We start from the raw sequence: 17,092 nt of genomic DNA on the forward strand, positions 1-17,092 counted from the left end.
CTCGACAACACAACTGCAGAAACCACGATCGCAGCCCTTAGCGCCATGTTCGCCCGGTATGGTATACCAGTGGAAGTATGCACGGATAACGGACCCCAGTTCTCGAGCCATGAATTTGCCACGTTTGCCAGAGCATATGACTTTCATCATATAACATCGAGCCCCCGTTATCCGCAGTCGAACGGCTTGGCGGAAAAAGGAGTACAGATCGTGAAGCGGATCCTGAAAAAGACCCTCGAGGCCCGGGAGGACTTCTGGCTTGGTCTTCTTGCATATCGCTCTACACCACTGGAAGATGGGCATTCTCCGGGTGAGCTTCTTCAGCGAAGGCGACTTCGTTCTAACCTTCCCGACTTCGGCAGGGTGACTCGTACTACAGTAAGGAAACGCCACCAAGCCAGGGCTGGAAAGCCTTTGGCAGCACTACACAGAGGCTCACCGGTGCGACTTCAGGATGCTGCTGGTTGGTCGCGTAAAGCGAAGGTCGTTGCTGAAAGCGCTCCACGATCCTACTTGGTACAAACCAAACATCAACGTATGCTTCGGCGGAACCGCCGGCATCTGCTTAGGACGGCGGAGCAGTACACCAGTGACAGCGACGACACTTGTTCGGGTTCTCAGCCCCGTACACAGCAACCTACGACACCAGCTGAATCAGGTGCACAATCGTCTAGAGTGACCTCTGCTACCAACGGTGAGGAATCGTCTCGACCAGCAAGTGGATACAATTCTCCGTCGAGCATCCCATCGTCGCCCACCGTGAGAAGATCAACTCGGACCTCCCGGCCCCCACAGAGGCTACGCTATGACGAACACTTTAATCAAGTGCCCTAACTGTGACTGTTATATTGAAGTGTCTCATTTTGTTCTTTCCCGAGGGAGGATGTAACGGACACGTGTCGTGTTCGCATCAGTGCCGCACATCAGTGATTGCATCGCGCCGATGCGCAACAGTAATGCGCAGTAGGTACAGCGCTCTCGCTCGTGCCTATAAAAGCTGTGCCTTCAATAAACAGTGGTTCATTCTTGCACTGACCATGCTGCTGTAAGCGTCGTCCCTCCGGCTGGTTACAGACGACATTGCAGGATATTCTGACAGCTGTGACGCTCGCTTGCGGCACTCGAGTGATGTTTTGACCCGACTACAGAAGCGGGGTCGCCAGTTCGTGCAGAAAAGTGCCAGCTTGGGAAGGCTGAGGTTGACTATGAAGTTCACGTTATCGGAAGAGGGTACCGCCAGAAGCTGGACGCCAAGGTCGCTGCCATACGCAATTACCGTAGGCCATCCACTAAGACTGACATACACGCCTTTCTAGGGTTGGCTGGCTATTACCAGCGCTATATTCCAGGCTATTCGGAGATGGCGAATCCACTCACGAACAGCTTTAGGAAGACAGAGGCGATTAAGGTGAACTGGAACAGCAAGGAGCAAGCTTTTCGCGCGTTTAGGAGAGCACTCACCAGCCGGCCCGTCCTGAAGGCTACATCCTAGTTTTTCTTCCTGGAGATTTTTCACAAGAACCACTTGGGCCGCATCGAGGGAGCGCGAGGCCTAATGCCCGCGGAGTTGCCGAGCCCAAAGCGAGTGAGTGCGGAAGCCGCGTGGGTGGTCCGAGTTTTCTGTATATATTTTCTCGCTGTGTCTGTTTCCACTCTAGGAGTCGCGGCTCCGGGAGCCGGGTGGCCTGGGGCCACGGGTGCCGCTACGAGCTCGCTGGTATTGCCGCTCGTCACCGGACGCTCCGACACCGTCCGATGCGATTGGCGCCGACCGCTGAGAAGCTGCTTCGGGCAGTGAGCGGGGTGGTACCACCCACAAGGCTGATGTCTCCTCGCGGCTGCTCGCACGAAACCCGTTTCGGGTCTTTCTTTTGTTGAGGGTCGGTGTCACAATGGTAGCGATGCCTAAGGCTTTAAAAGCAGCCTGCACCATTTCGGAAGAGACACGACCACCGGACCGTGGTGTTGAGAGGGGGCGCACTTTGCTGCCCACCCGTTTTTTAATTTCGCATGAACTGAGCAGTCTCGTTCAACTAAAGAAAGGGCTGTGTTCACTCGAACTCTGCGCTGCACAGCCGCCCGACACGTTTTGCTAGCGATTTGAGCATTGAGCCACGAGGCCCTTGCTGACGCCGTTTCCCCTCCCGTGAGCTACCTTAAAGGCATGCGGAGTGTTTCTAAAATCTTGCAGATCCAGTGGAACCCAGGCTTACTGTCCTGTGCGCATCGTCTCACTGCCGCCTGCTGCGGCGGAGCGGCCTGTATCCTGTTCGCCGCATCCATCCGGGGCAGCCGTGGCGAGACGAGACAGCAGCCACCTCCGGCTGCTGTTACCCTGGCGACTACTGCAGGATCCTGGCCAGCAGTTTTCAACGGGCCCTCCTCTTCGCGGGCCTGCGGACACGTAGTCCGCTGGCCATGCGAGTCGTCCCAGCGGAGACTTTCACGCCGCCTTCGGAATACCGCGGAAGGCAGCGTGGACGCTGTCGGCGTGACCTCTGCTGCACGCCCTCCTTCAAGTGCATGAAGGCCAGGAGACTCCTCCATAGCATGTAATTTGCAGGCGTGTGGGTCTGTGAAAGGTTAGGGGGATGTGGGGACGCACTCGTCTCCTGTGGTTCGCTTTTCCGCAATTCACCCTCAACTCGTTCTATGTGGTTAGCTTCCTCGCAATGCAACCCCCTTAGTTACGTTACTTTAACTAACAGGAAAGGGCGCTGGTGTTGCTGCGACATCAGCGCCACGGATGGCGTGTTTGCTGCTCGCGCGCGGGGCAGAGACGTGGTCTCTTCTGCTCGGCATCGGGAAAGCGCGCGGACGTGTCGCGCGCCGCTCCGCTCTTCGTCGACATGCGCCTCCTGGTCGGAACATGCTCCCGCCAATCCGTCCCGTCCGGCCTCGGAGATTCCCCTTGCCCTAGCGTGGGCGAACGTTCGCTTGTAACCGAGCTGGTGGGTCGGACGTCCTCGACTCCTCAGTCTATTTTGTTGCTAGCTGGCGTTATTGTTGTTGTAGCAATAAATGCCTTGTTTGTGTCAGCCAACGTGTCGTTCCTTTAATCCCTCAGAGTAAGGCCGCCGTACTCGGCGTGCGCTCGGTAGCGTACGCGACCGCAAGGTGGGGTCCGGCGGTTTTGAACTGTCAGCTGCGGTTAAGCGGGGAGGATGTGTTTATCTCCCTAATAAAACCACAAAATGTTTAATAGTTGAGCTGTACTATCCTCGCAAATCATCTACCGGCCGTCCATCTGTGGATCGCAACAGCAACTGTAGTTTCTTGGAGCCTCAAACCTGATCCAAAATTGAAAGATGTGGTGCCAATGAATCGCCTGCATAGGTCACGTCCGCAGCTGACCCTACCAGACCACCTGAGGGGGGCAGCCAAAAAGGTAAGGTATTATAGCAGCACAGATTAAGTCATTGTTCTTTATTTGCCTGTGATGACTCTGGCGTGGGCTGAGCTCAAGCCTTGCCGGGGGAGGGGGGGGGGGCATTGTGCACACTTGATCACTAATGAACTCCCTTGGCCTGCAGAAATAACCCCATGCATCACCAAGGAAACAGAGGACCTGCCCAGCTGATGCGGCCTCTTCAGAAGTTAGCGAGGAGCTGTAACCCGATTCGAGCCCCCTGCCTGGCGGCGGGCGAGCTGTCATGATCGTGCTGCTGGCCACGAGGGCCAGAGCAAACGCCATCCAAGAACTGTCAAGAACGCTGACAACCGCGCGACGGCTGAAGACCGGATGCCCTTGTCTCGGAAAAAAATGGTTCCCTCTGTCGTACATGCTGGCCTCTTCGACGGGGCGCTGGAAGACTGAGCCCTGCGCGACTGCAGCGGACTCTACCATGGCCTACTAAGGAGTTCCGGGAAGCACTGCGGGGTCTAGTCATCATGTTCTGACATCGGCGTGCGTATCCAAAGGGGAAGCTGACACCGCGTGCCCTTCCACATAGCCTCACCCGTGCATTGGTGAGAAACACGTGCGACCACCTGCAAACCGTGGGGGCGCTACTCGTGGAGATCCCTGTGTGTGCACGACATAGATGGCGTCCTTCTCTCAAGCTCTTCACGTGATGTGATCTAGTTCTCTGGGGAGAGAACGCGTGATGATCTGCCACGATGAATTTGGACACGCCTTCCTCGGCAAGCACGGCCTCCATCTAGGAATTTTAGAGAAGAAAACCTCCTAGAAAACCCGGCGCAGAGGACGGTCAAGTAGCTTCCTCTCATCTAGACTCTTCGATTGAGAAGCACGCTCAGTTGCTGTACGTGTACATAATGTGAATAGTTGTATAAAGTTTTCTTTGCCTTCCTCGTAACCCAGTCTCCGATCATCCTCGTCCCATTACCGTCCGGCCATACTACCCTAGTCGCAGCAACACTGCTGACATCATTCCATCATGCTGACTTCCAGAAATGCAAGTTTAAAACTCTACCGTACCCCCAAAACCCATTCATCTCTGAGAAAGTGCCAAACATCATGCCCGCACTAAAGATTGTTATGCGAAAAAACATTGGTACAGCCGTTTAATACCACAATGCTCGCTGGTTACAGAAGCTCTCCAACTGTCATTATATACAGCTTATAATATTAACGAGATATTACTTCGCACACCGAATTCCTCAGAGTGGCAGTAATGCAAAAATAAAATGGTAGGTAATTGACTGTATCTAAACAAAGAGACACAATAAGCTACGTTAATAAGTGAGCCTGATGATAACATCACTTCGTACCCTTATAACGTTGCGGACGTTTTCAGCAGTAATCACTCTGCTTGTGAAAATACAGTGCCAGTTCTGTAACACGAGCGTAGCTTTACCGCTTCCTCGGACACTTCTCTATGCAGAAAGAAACTATACGAAGTTGTGTTCGTCATTTCGCGTCTAAATGTAAGCAGTGCAAGCTTTGATACCATTCTTCACACTTAAATGAAATAATTGCCCATCCCACATGTGTTGTTTTTTGTAACAACATCCATAGGGTATTTGAGGCCTGTACCTTTATACGCTACTCAAAGCGCGGCAGCATACCTCAGTATTTAAGAATGGTGACATCTTACTAGAATTTATAGGCGGATTTGCGCACTGCTTTTTTTCGGTAAATGATTTAAAACTTTTTAATAAAACTAATAATCACATACTTGAATAAAACTAATGTTGTATCTCCTTAGTAATAGAGATTTCGACTACGCTGCTGTATTCATCCAGCTGTTAAATATCTAACCGACGAACGTTTAAATGAGGCAGGCGGTAGAGCGACTTGTGCTGGATCAGTATTTTTATATTTAAACAAATCCGTTGACCCAATCCACTACGCGGAACACGAAGGTCTGCGATGGATATTAATTATACCTTTGTAAGATGCAATATATTTGTTCCAAATTTTATGAAAAATTTTTGATCGCATAATACAAAAACGGTTCTCAGGAAATTTCTAAATTTTAGTAGAAATAGTAAATTGGAAACAAGTGGGACATATTTCTCCCGTTCGCACTAAATGGGGGAAGGAAAATGGCACGTGTTTGTCCCATTGACCTACATGCGTTTTCTGACTGACCACTTCATTAACTTGTTCGCACTTGTCCGCTTGTTGAACTTGTTCACACTACTCCCATCGTGGAACACCAACGGCGTACACACCTTTGTTCGACTTAGACAGGGTTGTGTTCTTTCCCCCGAATCGAACTTCACCAGAGACGCGAACTATATTTTGCCATTTTTTTGTACCATTCATGTTCATTCGGAAATGCTTCTTGCTGCTGGCGGTTCTGAATATATGGCTATTGATAATTTGGCGCCCAAGAACAACCTCTATATAAAATGTTTGAAAATTACCACTCAGTAATCAGTCGTTGAAAATCTTCGGAAGAAGAGCACGTTGTGATCGAGAGTTGATGCTCTTTGGGCTGAAAAAAGCAATCACTCACCGGGTATTTCGATTTTTTTTCGCCAGATTGAATATAGCGAAAAACTTGCAACGTGCTCGAAAAAACAACAACAAAGTTTCAAGGTCTCGACTCGCTACCTCGTCTAGTAGACGCGGCTGAAACCATATTTAAACAAATCATTTCAACATGAACAAAGGTGGAAGCACAGCATAACACAGACTGTTGCGTCCCATCGCCTGGTACGAGTCCTTTATTCTTGGGAACAATGCAGGACGTACGTCTACCTTTGTCCCAGAAAGATTAAAAGGTTATTATAGAACATCAAAATATTAACAATGTCAATAGCCTGCGGCAACACTTGTCCACAAATAATCTACCTACAAATAATTCAAAACCAGGTACATAAAAGATTAGCCTCTAAATGGAACGACTGTACCGTGAATTCATTATTACGTGAGCATCGCATTCTGGCAGACATTGAATTCGTTAAATACATTGCAGGCATAATCATGTAGAAAAAATTAATGGGCAGATTTCACTACAGTATATCCCGCAACTTTAACGAAGCAACAATAACAGAACACGAATATCAGGGAATATAAACTTAGCACTGTATTAGGTGCAATTTTGTATGGTAGAACTGTTCATTTATCCGCTATTTTTCTCTAGAAATAGTTAGCCGTGAGCACCAAATTATTAAAAAGAAAGGCTTATTCCGCAGGAGAAAGCATACTTTTATCAGCGGTAAATATCATATAATACCTGGGTGATCATTGTTTACTCTTTCCTATTTCTGAAATTTAATTGTCTTTCTTTATCCAGGTAGTTGAATTCTGCATTCTGTAGTGCTCCTATAACCTTTTTGGAACGCTGTTGTGCCGCTTTGTTTATCTTTGCCCGTTAGTTTTAAAAGAGCACTAAAGACCGTTGTGCAAAAATTCTTTCTGCTTTTATTTTCGTTTCTTTTTGTTTTCTATGAGTAAACAGCTTCACTCCCATACATTATAGCCGCAGATTAAGCCAACGGATATAGTAATGCTGGTGAAGTATTTGCCTTCGCGAACCACAATACTCAGGAATGGCCAAATAAAATACTTACCGGTGACCACATCCAAAGTCATTTTTTTTACTCTTTTTGCCATATTTCTGGCTGAGAGCACATATCAACAAAATAGCAAGCCCGAAGCGAGCAGTCTATGTTTTCTCTTTGTGTGATGCCGCAGGGGTGATGCGCCCAACCGTGATGTGCGGCCGGTGGCATCACTCGGCATATTGCTCCGCCGACTGCAGTGCGGCAAACCACCACGCCATTGGCTGAAAGGCAACTCGTGCTTTTCGCCATGGTAACCATGTTGACTGACTCGTTCAGGTCTTCGCATTACTATAAGAAAATTAAATTGAGGAAGCCGGACGTTCAATACAATTTAATGAGGAAATCGGCCGCATAGTATATTTCGATGTTTCATACAATGCTCCGAGCTTGAAGGCTGATTTCCCGCGATAAGAAAGAACTTCAAATTCCCTTTAGTGTCCCTGAAGCAAAAAAGCAATGTCATTTGTTGTTTGACGCCATTTTTCTCTTCACCATAAAGCAAACCTGTATTAATCTCTACAGGACGAAACGCCATGGTAACCATGTTGGCTGACTGCGCTTCGTCCAGTCTTGTATCGTATTGTTCCTTTTATACTCAACCTATTTGTACTACAGCTCTAAAAATGTAATACCAGCAAGCCCCGCTTGTCGCATTGTTAAAAACTTCAATTATTGTAAGGAGGTTGGCAAAGCACTTTCTATTAGGACAAGACAGTCGCGATCGCAAGGAAGACAACAGAGAACGCATGCGTGATTTGCTAGTCTCTATTTAATCGTAATTTCTTAAAACCGCATTTGCTATTACGGTGCTCAGCAAATACGTGCATAAGTGCGCGGGTGGAAAGCGCCATGCTGTGGTGATAGCCAGAGTACAGTGGCATTTAGATTTTCCGCTAGAACTTTTCATGACTATAAAAAGCGATTATTTTTTATTATTTGCCAGTCAAGTACAAAAGAGCCGCCGCGTGCGCGTCGTGAGGAGAAGGGTGGGCTATGCCCCACGTAGAAACCTTGCGGGACATTCTCAAGGAGAGAAATACTATAGATGACAGTACTCACGTAAGTCTCACTGATGCCTCCATCTCTTATGTCCTGCAGTAGAAGATTTTCAGCGAGCACTGAAGCTTTCTTCAGGTTAATGGAATACCCGTCTTGAATTACAAGAACCTTCTCAGACGCTTCTTCGCGGTCCTCATAGACATGAGGATAAACAATGGTGCTTTCAGTAATTTTGTTCGAGCATGTGAGAGCTGAAAAAAACAGTTTTAAGCATTTCAGTTACTTATTAAATTCGCGTGACAACAAATATTGCGACCAGGACAAATTAAATTAAAGAAAGTTTTAAAATAATTCCAAACTAAGCTCATTTGTATGTTTGCAGTCCTAAAAAATTTAGCTGTGGTTCAATTTTTTGCTGAACCTGGTTAGAGAACGAAAGCTATTGCGTATCGAGCAACTATAAGCGGCTTGGCGCCTGTAAATTTGATTGCGTTCAGCACACTGGATGGGCAACGCACTCAACCTGCCACCCTGGCAGGTGGCAGTTAACAGTTGATCGCGAGAGTTTGCTCGCCCAATGAACGCTGCGGCCTACTGCTGCTGTTGATGATAAAAATAATTTAATAATATTTACAGAGAGGATGCTAGCGAAGCAGCCTCAAGTGGACCGCATCCCTTACAATACTAGCTGCAGTCCCTTATTCAGGGACCCCATTGGTCTGGACAGCCACGCGAGATCGTTCAACCAGGGCTTGTTGGGCCGTTAGGTCCAGGCAGCCGAGCAGGGCCGCCTCCCAGTCCTTTCGAGTAGGAAAATGGGTTAGGGGTGGAAGAGAAGCATTTTCCTGGCATGCCCAGACCACGTGGAAGGCGTAAGCCACCTCCCCACAGAAACAGCAGACGCCACAGAAGGAAGCATCGAAATGTTTGAGTACTGCCGGGCACGGCAGATGGTCAGTGCAGAGTCTAAGAACTATTCTTTCGTCCGCTTTTTCTAGCCCCTTGAGAGGAGCCGTGTACTGGCGGTGCGAGTCCCAGTAAAGAGCGGATATATATTTGAACGTTAAAAGAGGACAGGTGTCCTGGCACAGATCGGGAGGATCTACGTCGAGGGCCCGGTTAGTGAGTGCGCGGGAGGCGGAGTTGGCAGCCTCGCTCCTTGGTAAACGCTAGTGTCCTGACATCCAAATGAGAAATCGGATTGTGGGGTCCTGATCCCGAGCTGCTCTTCGAAGTACTATTTGCGCTGTAGGAGTTATTCAGCCCAGCTCAAAATTGCGACAGGCCCCTCATGAGTCGGATAACATGACTTTAGATTGATGGTGGGAGGCACCCAGGGCGATTGCTGCCTCCTCCGTGTGGGTTGCGCTAGAGGCCTTAGAAGTGAGGTCGTCCACCTGTCTTTTCTAGTGAATGATTGCGGCCGTGTACTACCCTCTCCTGAAATGGTATGGGCCCGCAATGTCTACGTAGAAAACGCTGTTTCGAGCCATAATGGCGGTGCAGGGCATTCGCCAGCACCTGACGTCGTCCATTGTGGTCTTCTCCGTCCAGTTTGATAGGAAGGGGTCGAACGCGGAGGGCGCCTGTCCATAGTTCGGGCACTGGCACCTTGTCTTCAATTTGATTTTCGTGTTGTATAAATATGGCAGTCCAGAAGGCGACGACCGGACACATTCTGGGGAAGATGGATGTATTGATTAGTGAGGTACGCCTCGCGCAGCTCCCGACAGGTGTTCACCACCCCCAATGCAAGGAGCCTCGCATTAGAGGTAAAGATCGGGAGGTCGAGCGCCCTATTGATCATCTTGCGGAGAGCAACCTCCAGGATGTCTTCATCATGCTTGCGCAGGTGCAGCTACCAGTCTAATAAAGAATTTGACTCGTCACAAAAGCATGGGCGAGTCGCATCGCATCCTTACTTGGCTAGCTTGGCTAGCGTTGTGTCAGCGGGAAGATTTTGGTGAACAAAAAGTCCGAGGACTGTCATCTTACTGGCTTCGGGTATGGGTCCACTAGCCAGAGAGAGAAGTATTGGGGTCTTGCATCTTGGCGAGGGGTGGAGTTGCTCGAATTCTGATTTTTGAGGACAGCACTGGAGACTACAGTACGCAGCACAGCGATCCACTATGCCAGCCGCTGTTCGCATGCGGCCTTCCAGTTGACCAATGTTTCCCTCTCTTGCCCAAACAGTGATGTCGTCGGCATACAGTGCATGCTGTACACCTTCAACTCCATCCAGTTGGGCAGGGAGTTGGAGCATTGCCAGATTAAAGAGTAGTGGGGACAACACTGCGCCTTGTACTTGTGGCGTGCCCCGCGCACCCATAGTTTAAGGACCGTGCTCGTTGTCTTGAATGCGGATAAAGGCTTCGCGGTCCGTTAAGAAATGTTTGATGTAATTAAAAGTGTTGTGTCCACAGTGTGTTTCGCTCAGGTGAGCGAGTATGACGCTGTATTTCACGTTGTCGAAGGCGCCTTTCAAAATTAAGGCGAGACCCCCTTGCGATTATGAGGGTGCTCGACAGGCACGAGTACCTCGTAGGTGTGTTGACGCAGATTGTCCTCTGCTTACTTGTGAGGCCGTAATCAGAACATCGTGTCTGCGAACGTATTACGGGCCTTCGGATATTCGGCGCGGCGATCTCGAACAATGATCTCTATAAGCTTGGTCGCACAAGACGTTAAAGAGATAGGTCCGAGGTGATCGGTATTGATGGGCTTACCTGCCTTGGAGATGAAGGTGAAAAGCATCATTTTCCAATCTAGGGGGAGGGGTAATTACACTTTCCAGATTCCGCTGATTTTTTCTAGCAGGGCCTCATACGCCAAGTAAGGAAGGTCGGTCAAAACATGACCGTAACCTTGTCTTTGCCCGGTTCGGTACGCCGCCTCATTTTAGCAAGAGCTTCCCGCGGATCGTGGAGCGGGAGCGGATGATCCAGAGCCAGATTATTTCTACCTGCATGGAGATATTCAAGCCCACTGGGGTCTTCCACATGACACAGATACTGATCCCGTGAAGTCTGAGCAAGCTCGTATGTATTACCTCTGAGTTATGAACTGCTCGTTGCAGATGTCTGTGTGCTTCTGTGCAGGTCTGTGTTGGATCTATGAGGTTGCGGAATGACCTCAAAGTATTGCGACTAGTGATTTGTCTAACAGCCGAGTTGCAGCGATTCATCCAGTTAGAGTCGGCGAGCTGGGCAGCATACTCAGCCGCCTTTTGGGTGAGATAATGAATACGCAAGCCGAGTTTGTTATGTTTCTGACGAAGCGAGCTCTTAGTGAGGCTGCGCTGTGCTTCCCAAAGTTGAAGGAGGTAGTTTTTCACATCTGTCACCTTATCTGTGAGTTGTATTTTGTTCGCATGTTTGTGTAGCGTTTGGAGAATGGTGTGTGCCTAGGAGGAGTAGTTGTTTTGGAGCAGACGTTACGGGGGCGGGGATTGACGGAAAGTCGTCCAGTGTGGTAGGCGGGCCTGCGCTCTGGAGCGGTGTAGGCGGCGAGTATAGATTGAATTCCATTCAATTCATTTGAATTGAATTAAGATGATTACGCGCGCGACGTTGACCATTTAGAATCAGTTCAAAAAAGCAATACGATTCATCTTCGGCCGGTACGATCGCAAGTTTTCGCCTTCTTCCCATATGCACAGTTTATATTTACAAACTTTAGAACATAGGCGCACACGTGAACGCATCATTATGCTGCACAAGATCGTTAACACGTCATCTGGCATACAGGCACCCTTCACATTTGTGTCCTCAAGCGCGCGTGCAACCCGATGGAACTACCCATTACACATTGTTTCCTTCAAATCACATATAGATTGTTTTAAATTTTATTTTTTTCCTCTAACTGTTGAAATTTGGAATGGATTGGACGGCTCACTTCGTTTATTGCCGATTGAAGAGTTTGTTGTTCGGTTGCCTGACAATTTGACCTGTTGATCTGTTTTTATTACTTCTGTATTTTCCATTTCTATGCTACCCATGTTATTTTTTTTACTAATTTATTTACCCACTCCTGCTATGTCTCTCCTCAGAGACATCGGTATTTATAAATAAATAAATAAACAAATAAATAAATAAATAAATAAATAAATAAATAAATAAATAAATAAATAAATAAATAAATAAATAAATAAATAAATAATGTTGATGATGCAGTGGTCACTACTAAGGATATCCTCGGTGCTGATACAGTCTGCGTGTCTTATTTTCCGGGTGAGGGTTAAGATCGGAAAAAGTGTCCCGAGTTACGGAGTTACCCACATGTGTTGGATGAACGGGGTCAGTATAGAGAGTAATGCCCAGAATGGGGGTTAGTTTCCCTAGCTTTCTATCATGCGACATTTCCTTGTGATAGCCCCACAACCGACTGGGGGCGTTGAAATCGCCCACAATCAGAAGGGGGTCGCGACCTGCGGTCTATAGCGCCTTGCTAAAGATGTCCGAGAACGTAATGCTCTTAAGTTTAGGGGGCAATATATATTTAAGATATGTACGAGTGGGTGAGCGCCACGCAAGGGGAGGACTGTCACCATCACGTACCAATACGATAAAGTTCTAGATCGCCCTCCTGCATGGTAAAGCCTTTGTGGACAAGTGCAGGGGTAGACGGGTCCCGTTGGAAAGTGTACTAACCCGACAGCCTCACCGCAGCCCCAGGTTCCTTTCACGTGCACTCACATCGCGCAGCGCACGGGCTCCTTTTGCGTTCCGCCTCCATCGAAACGCGGCCGCCGCGGTCGGGTTCGAACCCGGGTACTCCAGCTCTGTAGACGAGCGTCTTAACCACTGAGCCACCGCGGCGGGTTATAATCTCAAGTTAGCTCTTTTTTTTCTAACGGTCTTTGGAACTGCGAAAGTTATAGACTCATCATGAATACTTTAAAATAATCGTTTCCTTAAAATCACCGGAGTCTAAAACGTTGTCCACGCCAACGCTGATGAAAACAACTAACGCCGGTTGCTTATGGTTTCAGTGCCGTGTTTCTTCCACAACGCTGTCATTGCCAACGCGTGCAGCGCACATCTGTCGCTACCGCCACGTAGCTTCAAGCAGACTGAGGTGTCCACTGTTCCAACGGGCCAGTTATGTGCCTTCCTTCTGCTTTATAATCTGTCCCGCTCAACTGCTTTCATAGCTTAAAACGCGACTAAGGTGTCCCTGTCCCAGAGAGCCAGTTATGCTCCTTTCCTTTTCTTTGTTTTCTGTGATGGTCAAATGAAGTTGAAATCTTCAAACGCAGTGACCCTGGCTTTACTTAGCGTAGTGAAGATTTCACCTTAATAAGAAACCATCCCTTTTCGAAATACCTGCATAAGAAACTCGGGTATATTTACTGCGCTTTCAGCAATACCCCTACAACCTCGGGGTAAATCCTGATATTGCAGGCACCGAAGTGTTTGTGGTAAGTAACCAAGGACATTATATTTTCTAAATATTTCCAGAGCCCATTTTATGTTAAACTGTATATAAGGGAGCAATTATTTTTCCTTTGTAAATAAATTTGCCTTTAGGAGTCAGGTAAGAGCAAGATTTCAGTTTTAATATAATGTACATTATTCATCAATATCGCGGCAGAATGACCCACTGCTTCCGGGTCTTTAATCAAGCCACAATTGCTTAGTGTTGTGTGATCCATTTTGATAAGCGCTACCTTCAGCGGCGGCGTCACAGGAGATTCGGGCGCTAATGGAAATATCAACAAATCATCAAGAGACATTTTACAGTTCATTATCGCAGTAATACCTGAATAGCCTATATTAATTGTTATGCTGTATGCTAGCCAGAGCGTCAGTTGACACGTAAAGCTGCACGGGTCAATACGACGATGAAAGCTCAATATCATGCTGACAGCCATTCCTGACGCAAGTTTTGTTTTTTGTTCAACGACATAAAAAGAAATCTTGCTCGTCCATTCGATATACTTGACAACACTGCGATGAACCGATGGACCACAAACGTAGTCATGGGCAAAGATTTTTTTTCCCTGGGTGGTTTCCCTTGTTTAGAAGCCGTGAGAGTACGACAAACAGCAGTGCGACGTCTGATTTGGTTTTGTTGATGGGGATTGAATGTCCCAAAGAGACTCAGGCTATGAGAGACGCCGCAGTGAAGGGCTGCGAAATTTCGACCACGCGGGGTTCTTTCCCGTACAGTGACGTCGGACAACACACGGGCCTTTAGAATTCCACCTCCATCGAAATTCGACTGCCGCGGTCGGGATCAACCCGCGTCTTTCGGGTTGGCAGTCGAGTGCCATAACCACTGAGTCACCGCGGCGGCCAGCAGTGTGAGGTCTACAGCGTGCCAGAGCACACGCTAGTCATTACTGCAGCAGAATTAGCACCACCTGCATACGTTATGGTAGTTTACATTCGCAACCTAACTGGTGACGGGCAGAGGCTACCACAAGACAGTGCTCAGTTAGAAAGGGGAACAGGTCGCGCAGCCATTACGTTATCGCGAAATACGGCGGTTGGCCTCGGTACGGTTGGCCTCGATAAAAGTAAACAAGATTTCCAACATCCAATTAACTGCAAGCACAAATTATAGCATCTAGATTTGAGAAACACGTGAAATTATAAAGTTTTGCAAACCGTCCGTTGGGAGTAACTGGCAGTATATAGCAGAGAATAGGAAGCCGTAGGAGGTTCATGACACGAGAGTGACAATTGAGAAAAAAAAATCGATTCCGTGATGCTTTCGGTTCCACGAAAGAGGAGCATTCAGGGAACTGGCCACTGCCATATTTTACAGTGGATCATCACACGAGGCGTCCATCTATCCACGTGCGCTAATCCGCTGCTTCTAGGAGTAGAGAAATAATAACTTCCTTTGGTGAGAGAGAGAGACTCTTTAATGAAAAACAGAGAATAAAAATACTTAACTCTACGAACTGTCAAACAACTTCGAAAAATTTTCGTAGCGCCGCACAGACCTTTATTTTTCAGGTGGTTTCGTACCTGTGATAGCTACACAATATTCACGTAAGCAAATAAGCGAGTAAACAGGCATCAAACGGGAGCATTGTTTCTTGAAAATGAATGAGTTTTCTAGCGGCTGTTTCGCTGTTGTAAGTGATAGAATTATTCTATCATCAACGCCAACATCATCATGCGTTCACTGTAGGAATAAGGCCTGTCCCATATCTCTCCAAATAAGCTCGCCCCGAGCCAGGTGCTGCCGTGTCCCCGCAAATTGCCAAATTCCTTCCGCCCACCTGACTCTCTGCCGCCCTCTGCTGCGCTTGTCTTGACTTCGAATCCTTTTCGTCTCTCCAAGCAACCATTTCTGCTCTCCCCTAGTGCGTCACTGAAACTATAAGGCATCCTAGTGTCGCTACGGTCTCATAGCAGTCAGAAGGTAGGTGAATTGAAGTGCTGGCAGTGAGAGGGAAGGAAGAATAAGCTCCACGACTTCGCAAACACAGAATGCAAAAGCACACTTACTGGTCAGAACACTTGTAATGACCAACACGAGAAAATGCTTCCCGCTTTGTCGGCATAGAACTCCATACACGAACATATTTCCTTAAGTGCAACAGATAACCTTCTTGATACTTTAGAAAAGAAGCTGTAGTACTGACACGTCGCAGAAGCGACGCTTTTATATCTGAACCAAACACTTCTGAGGTGTCCAGACATCGCTGCGGATATTGTTCGCGGCATACGAAAATGTCGGTGCCTTCGCGACCGGTACCTTTAAGATGCTTTTTAAAGCAGTCCGTGTTTAATATTACTGATTGGCCTTTCTACACGCTCTTGAAAACCTTGCGGGGGCGGTAGTAGGGCTGGAGGCAGCCAGCAAGTATTCAAAAGTGATATAAATGTCAGTGAGAAGCCACGGTAAAGTTTGCTTGTGCATAAGCATCGTATTATGGCATTTCTTTTCAGCACATTAGTAGTACTGATAACGCTTTTGATATGAATTATATTGGGCAGTATGTTACTATTAAAACTTTTATAACTTCACAATTAATGGCCGGCATAGAAATTCAAAGTAGCGCAGGAATATATTGAAACGGTTACCTTTAAAATTATTTTGTCTTAACGGGCTGCTCCTATTTGAATGTCGCAAAGGTATTGACGAAAAACACTTACTGTTACCTTCGCAATGTTCAAATAAGAGGAGGCCGTTAACGCAAAATAATTATATAGGCAACCATTTGAATGTATTCCTGAGCTACGTTGTCTTTCTATGGCAGCCATTAGTCGTGAAGCTACTGAAGATTAAAAGTTACAAGAGGTATTGATGAAAAATACGTACTGTTACTACTACTGACTCCAACTGTTGCTCGTTGGACACCCCACCTCTTGAAATCAAGCAGTTCATAGCGGATGTCACGGTGAAGGATGGCATGCCGCAGGCTGCGCTGGTACAAGCTGCTCTGAGGTGCTCAGCTGATCAGTATTCGCAAGACACACACATCTTCAGCGATGGCTCAATTTCTCACGACTCCTCATCATGCGGCCTTTATGTGCCCTCATCAGGTCAAATACTGCATGGCGACTACAGCGTAAGACATCCTCCACCACTGCAGAGCTATACGGAATATAACAAGCTGTCTCCTATATCATGTGCCATAACCCAGGACGCTGGGTAATCTTCAATCAAGGCGCGCTTGAAACCTTGTCCAGCATACTGAAGAGAACAAATCGCCAGCCAATTTGTCATGGCATTGGACACTTGCACCACTTGGCTCTTGCTTAAGGCCACTGTATAATTTTTCAATAGATTTCAGTTCACTGCAGCTTCCTGGCCAACGAGAGAACAGACGAAGCGGCCCGCAAAGGTCTTCAAGTAACAGCACAAAAACAGAGACTGTACACATAGAACGAGAACACAAAAGGAGCTCTGACTTTCAACAAGTCAGCGCTCATTGCCTGTGTGCACAGTCTGTGTTTTTGCGCTGTTACTTGAAGATGAATAACCACCAAGCCCAAGCTGCTCTTTTGGCGCAAAGGTCTACAACAAGGAAATTATAACGCATTATAGCGACATCCACCGCCTTTTCCCGGCCCCTGCAAAGGGGCTGAGTAAGACGGAGGAGCGAACTTTAAGGCGCCTGCAGACAGGTACTCTACTCTGTCCTGCAATC

General features: G+C 47.7%; 1 protein-coding gene across 1 annotated transcript in view; it reads right to left on the minus strand.

Moving 5' to 3' along the window:
• LOC149361207 (venom metalloproteinase antarease-like TtrivMP_A) overlaps positions 1-15,544 on the minus strand; it is a 69,832-nt gene extending 54,288 nt beyond the window's left edge. The window contains exons 1-2 of the mRNA XM_089568019.1: positions 15,444-15,544; positions 8,041-8,231 (exon numbers count right to left, since the gene is read on the minus strand). Of these exons, the coding sequence (XP_089424145.1) occupies positions 8,041-8,231; positions 15,444-15,519 (267 nt within the window). The 5' untranslated portion in view covers positions 15,520-15,544. The remainder of the gene's footprint in view (positions 1-8,040; positions 8,232-15,443) is intronic.
• Between the last annotated feature and the right edge of the window lie 1,548 nt (positions 15,545-17,092).

Source organism: Amblyomma mixtum, chromosome 2 (genome assembly GCF_055824585.1).
Source record: "Amblyomma mixtum isolate Tamu chromosome 2, ASM5582458v1, whole genome shotgun sequence".
NCBI classification, from domain to species: domain Eukaryota; kingdom Metazoa; phylum Arthropoda; class Arachnida; order Ixodida; family Ixodidae; genus Amblyomma; species Amblyomma mixtum.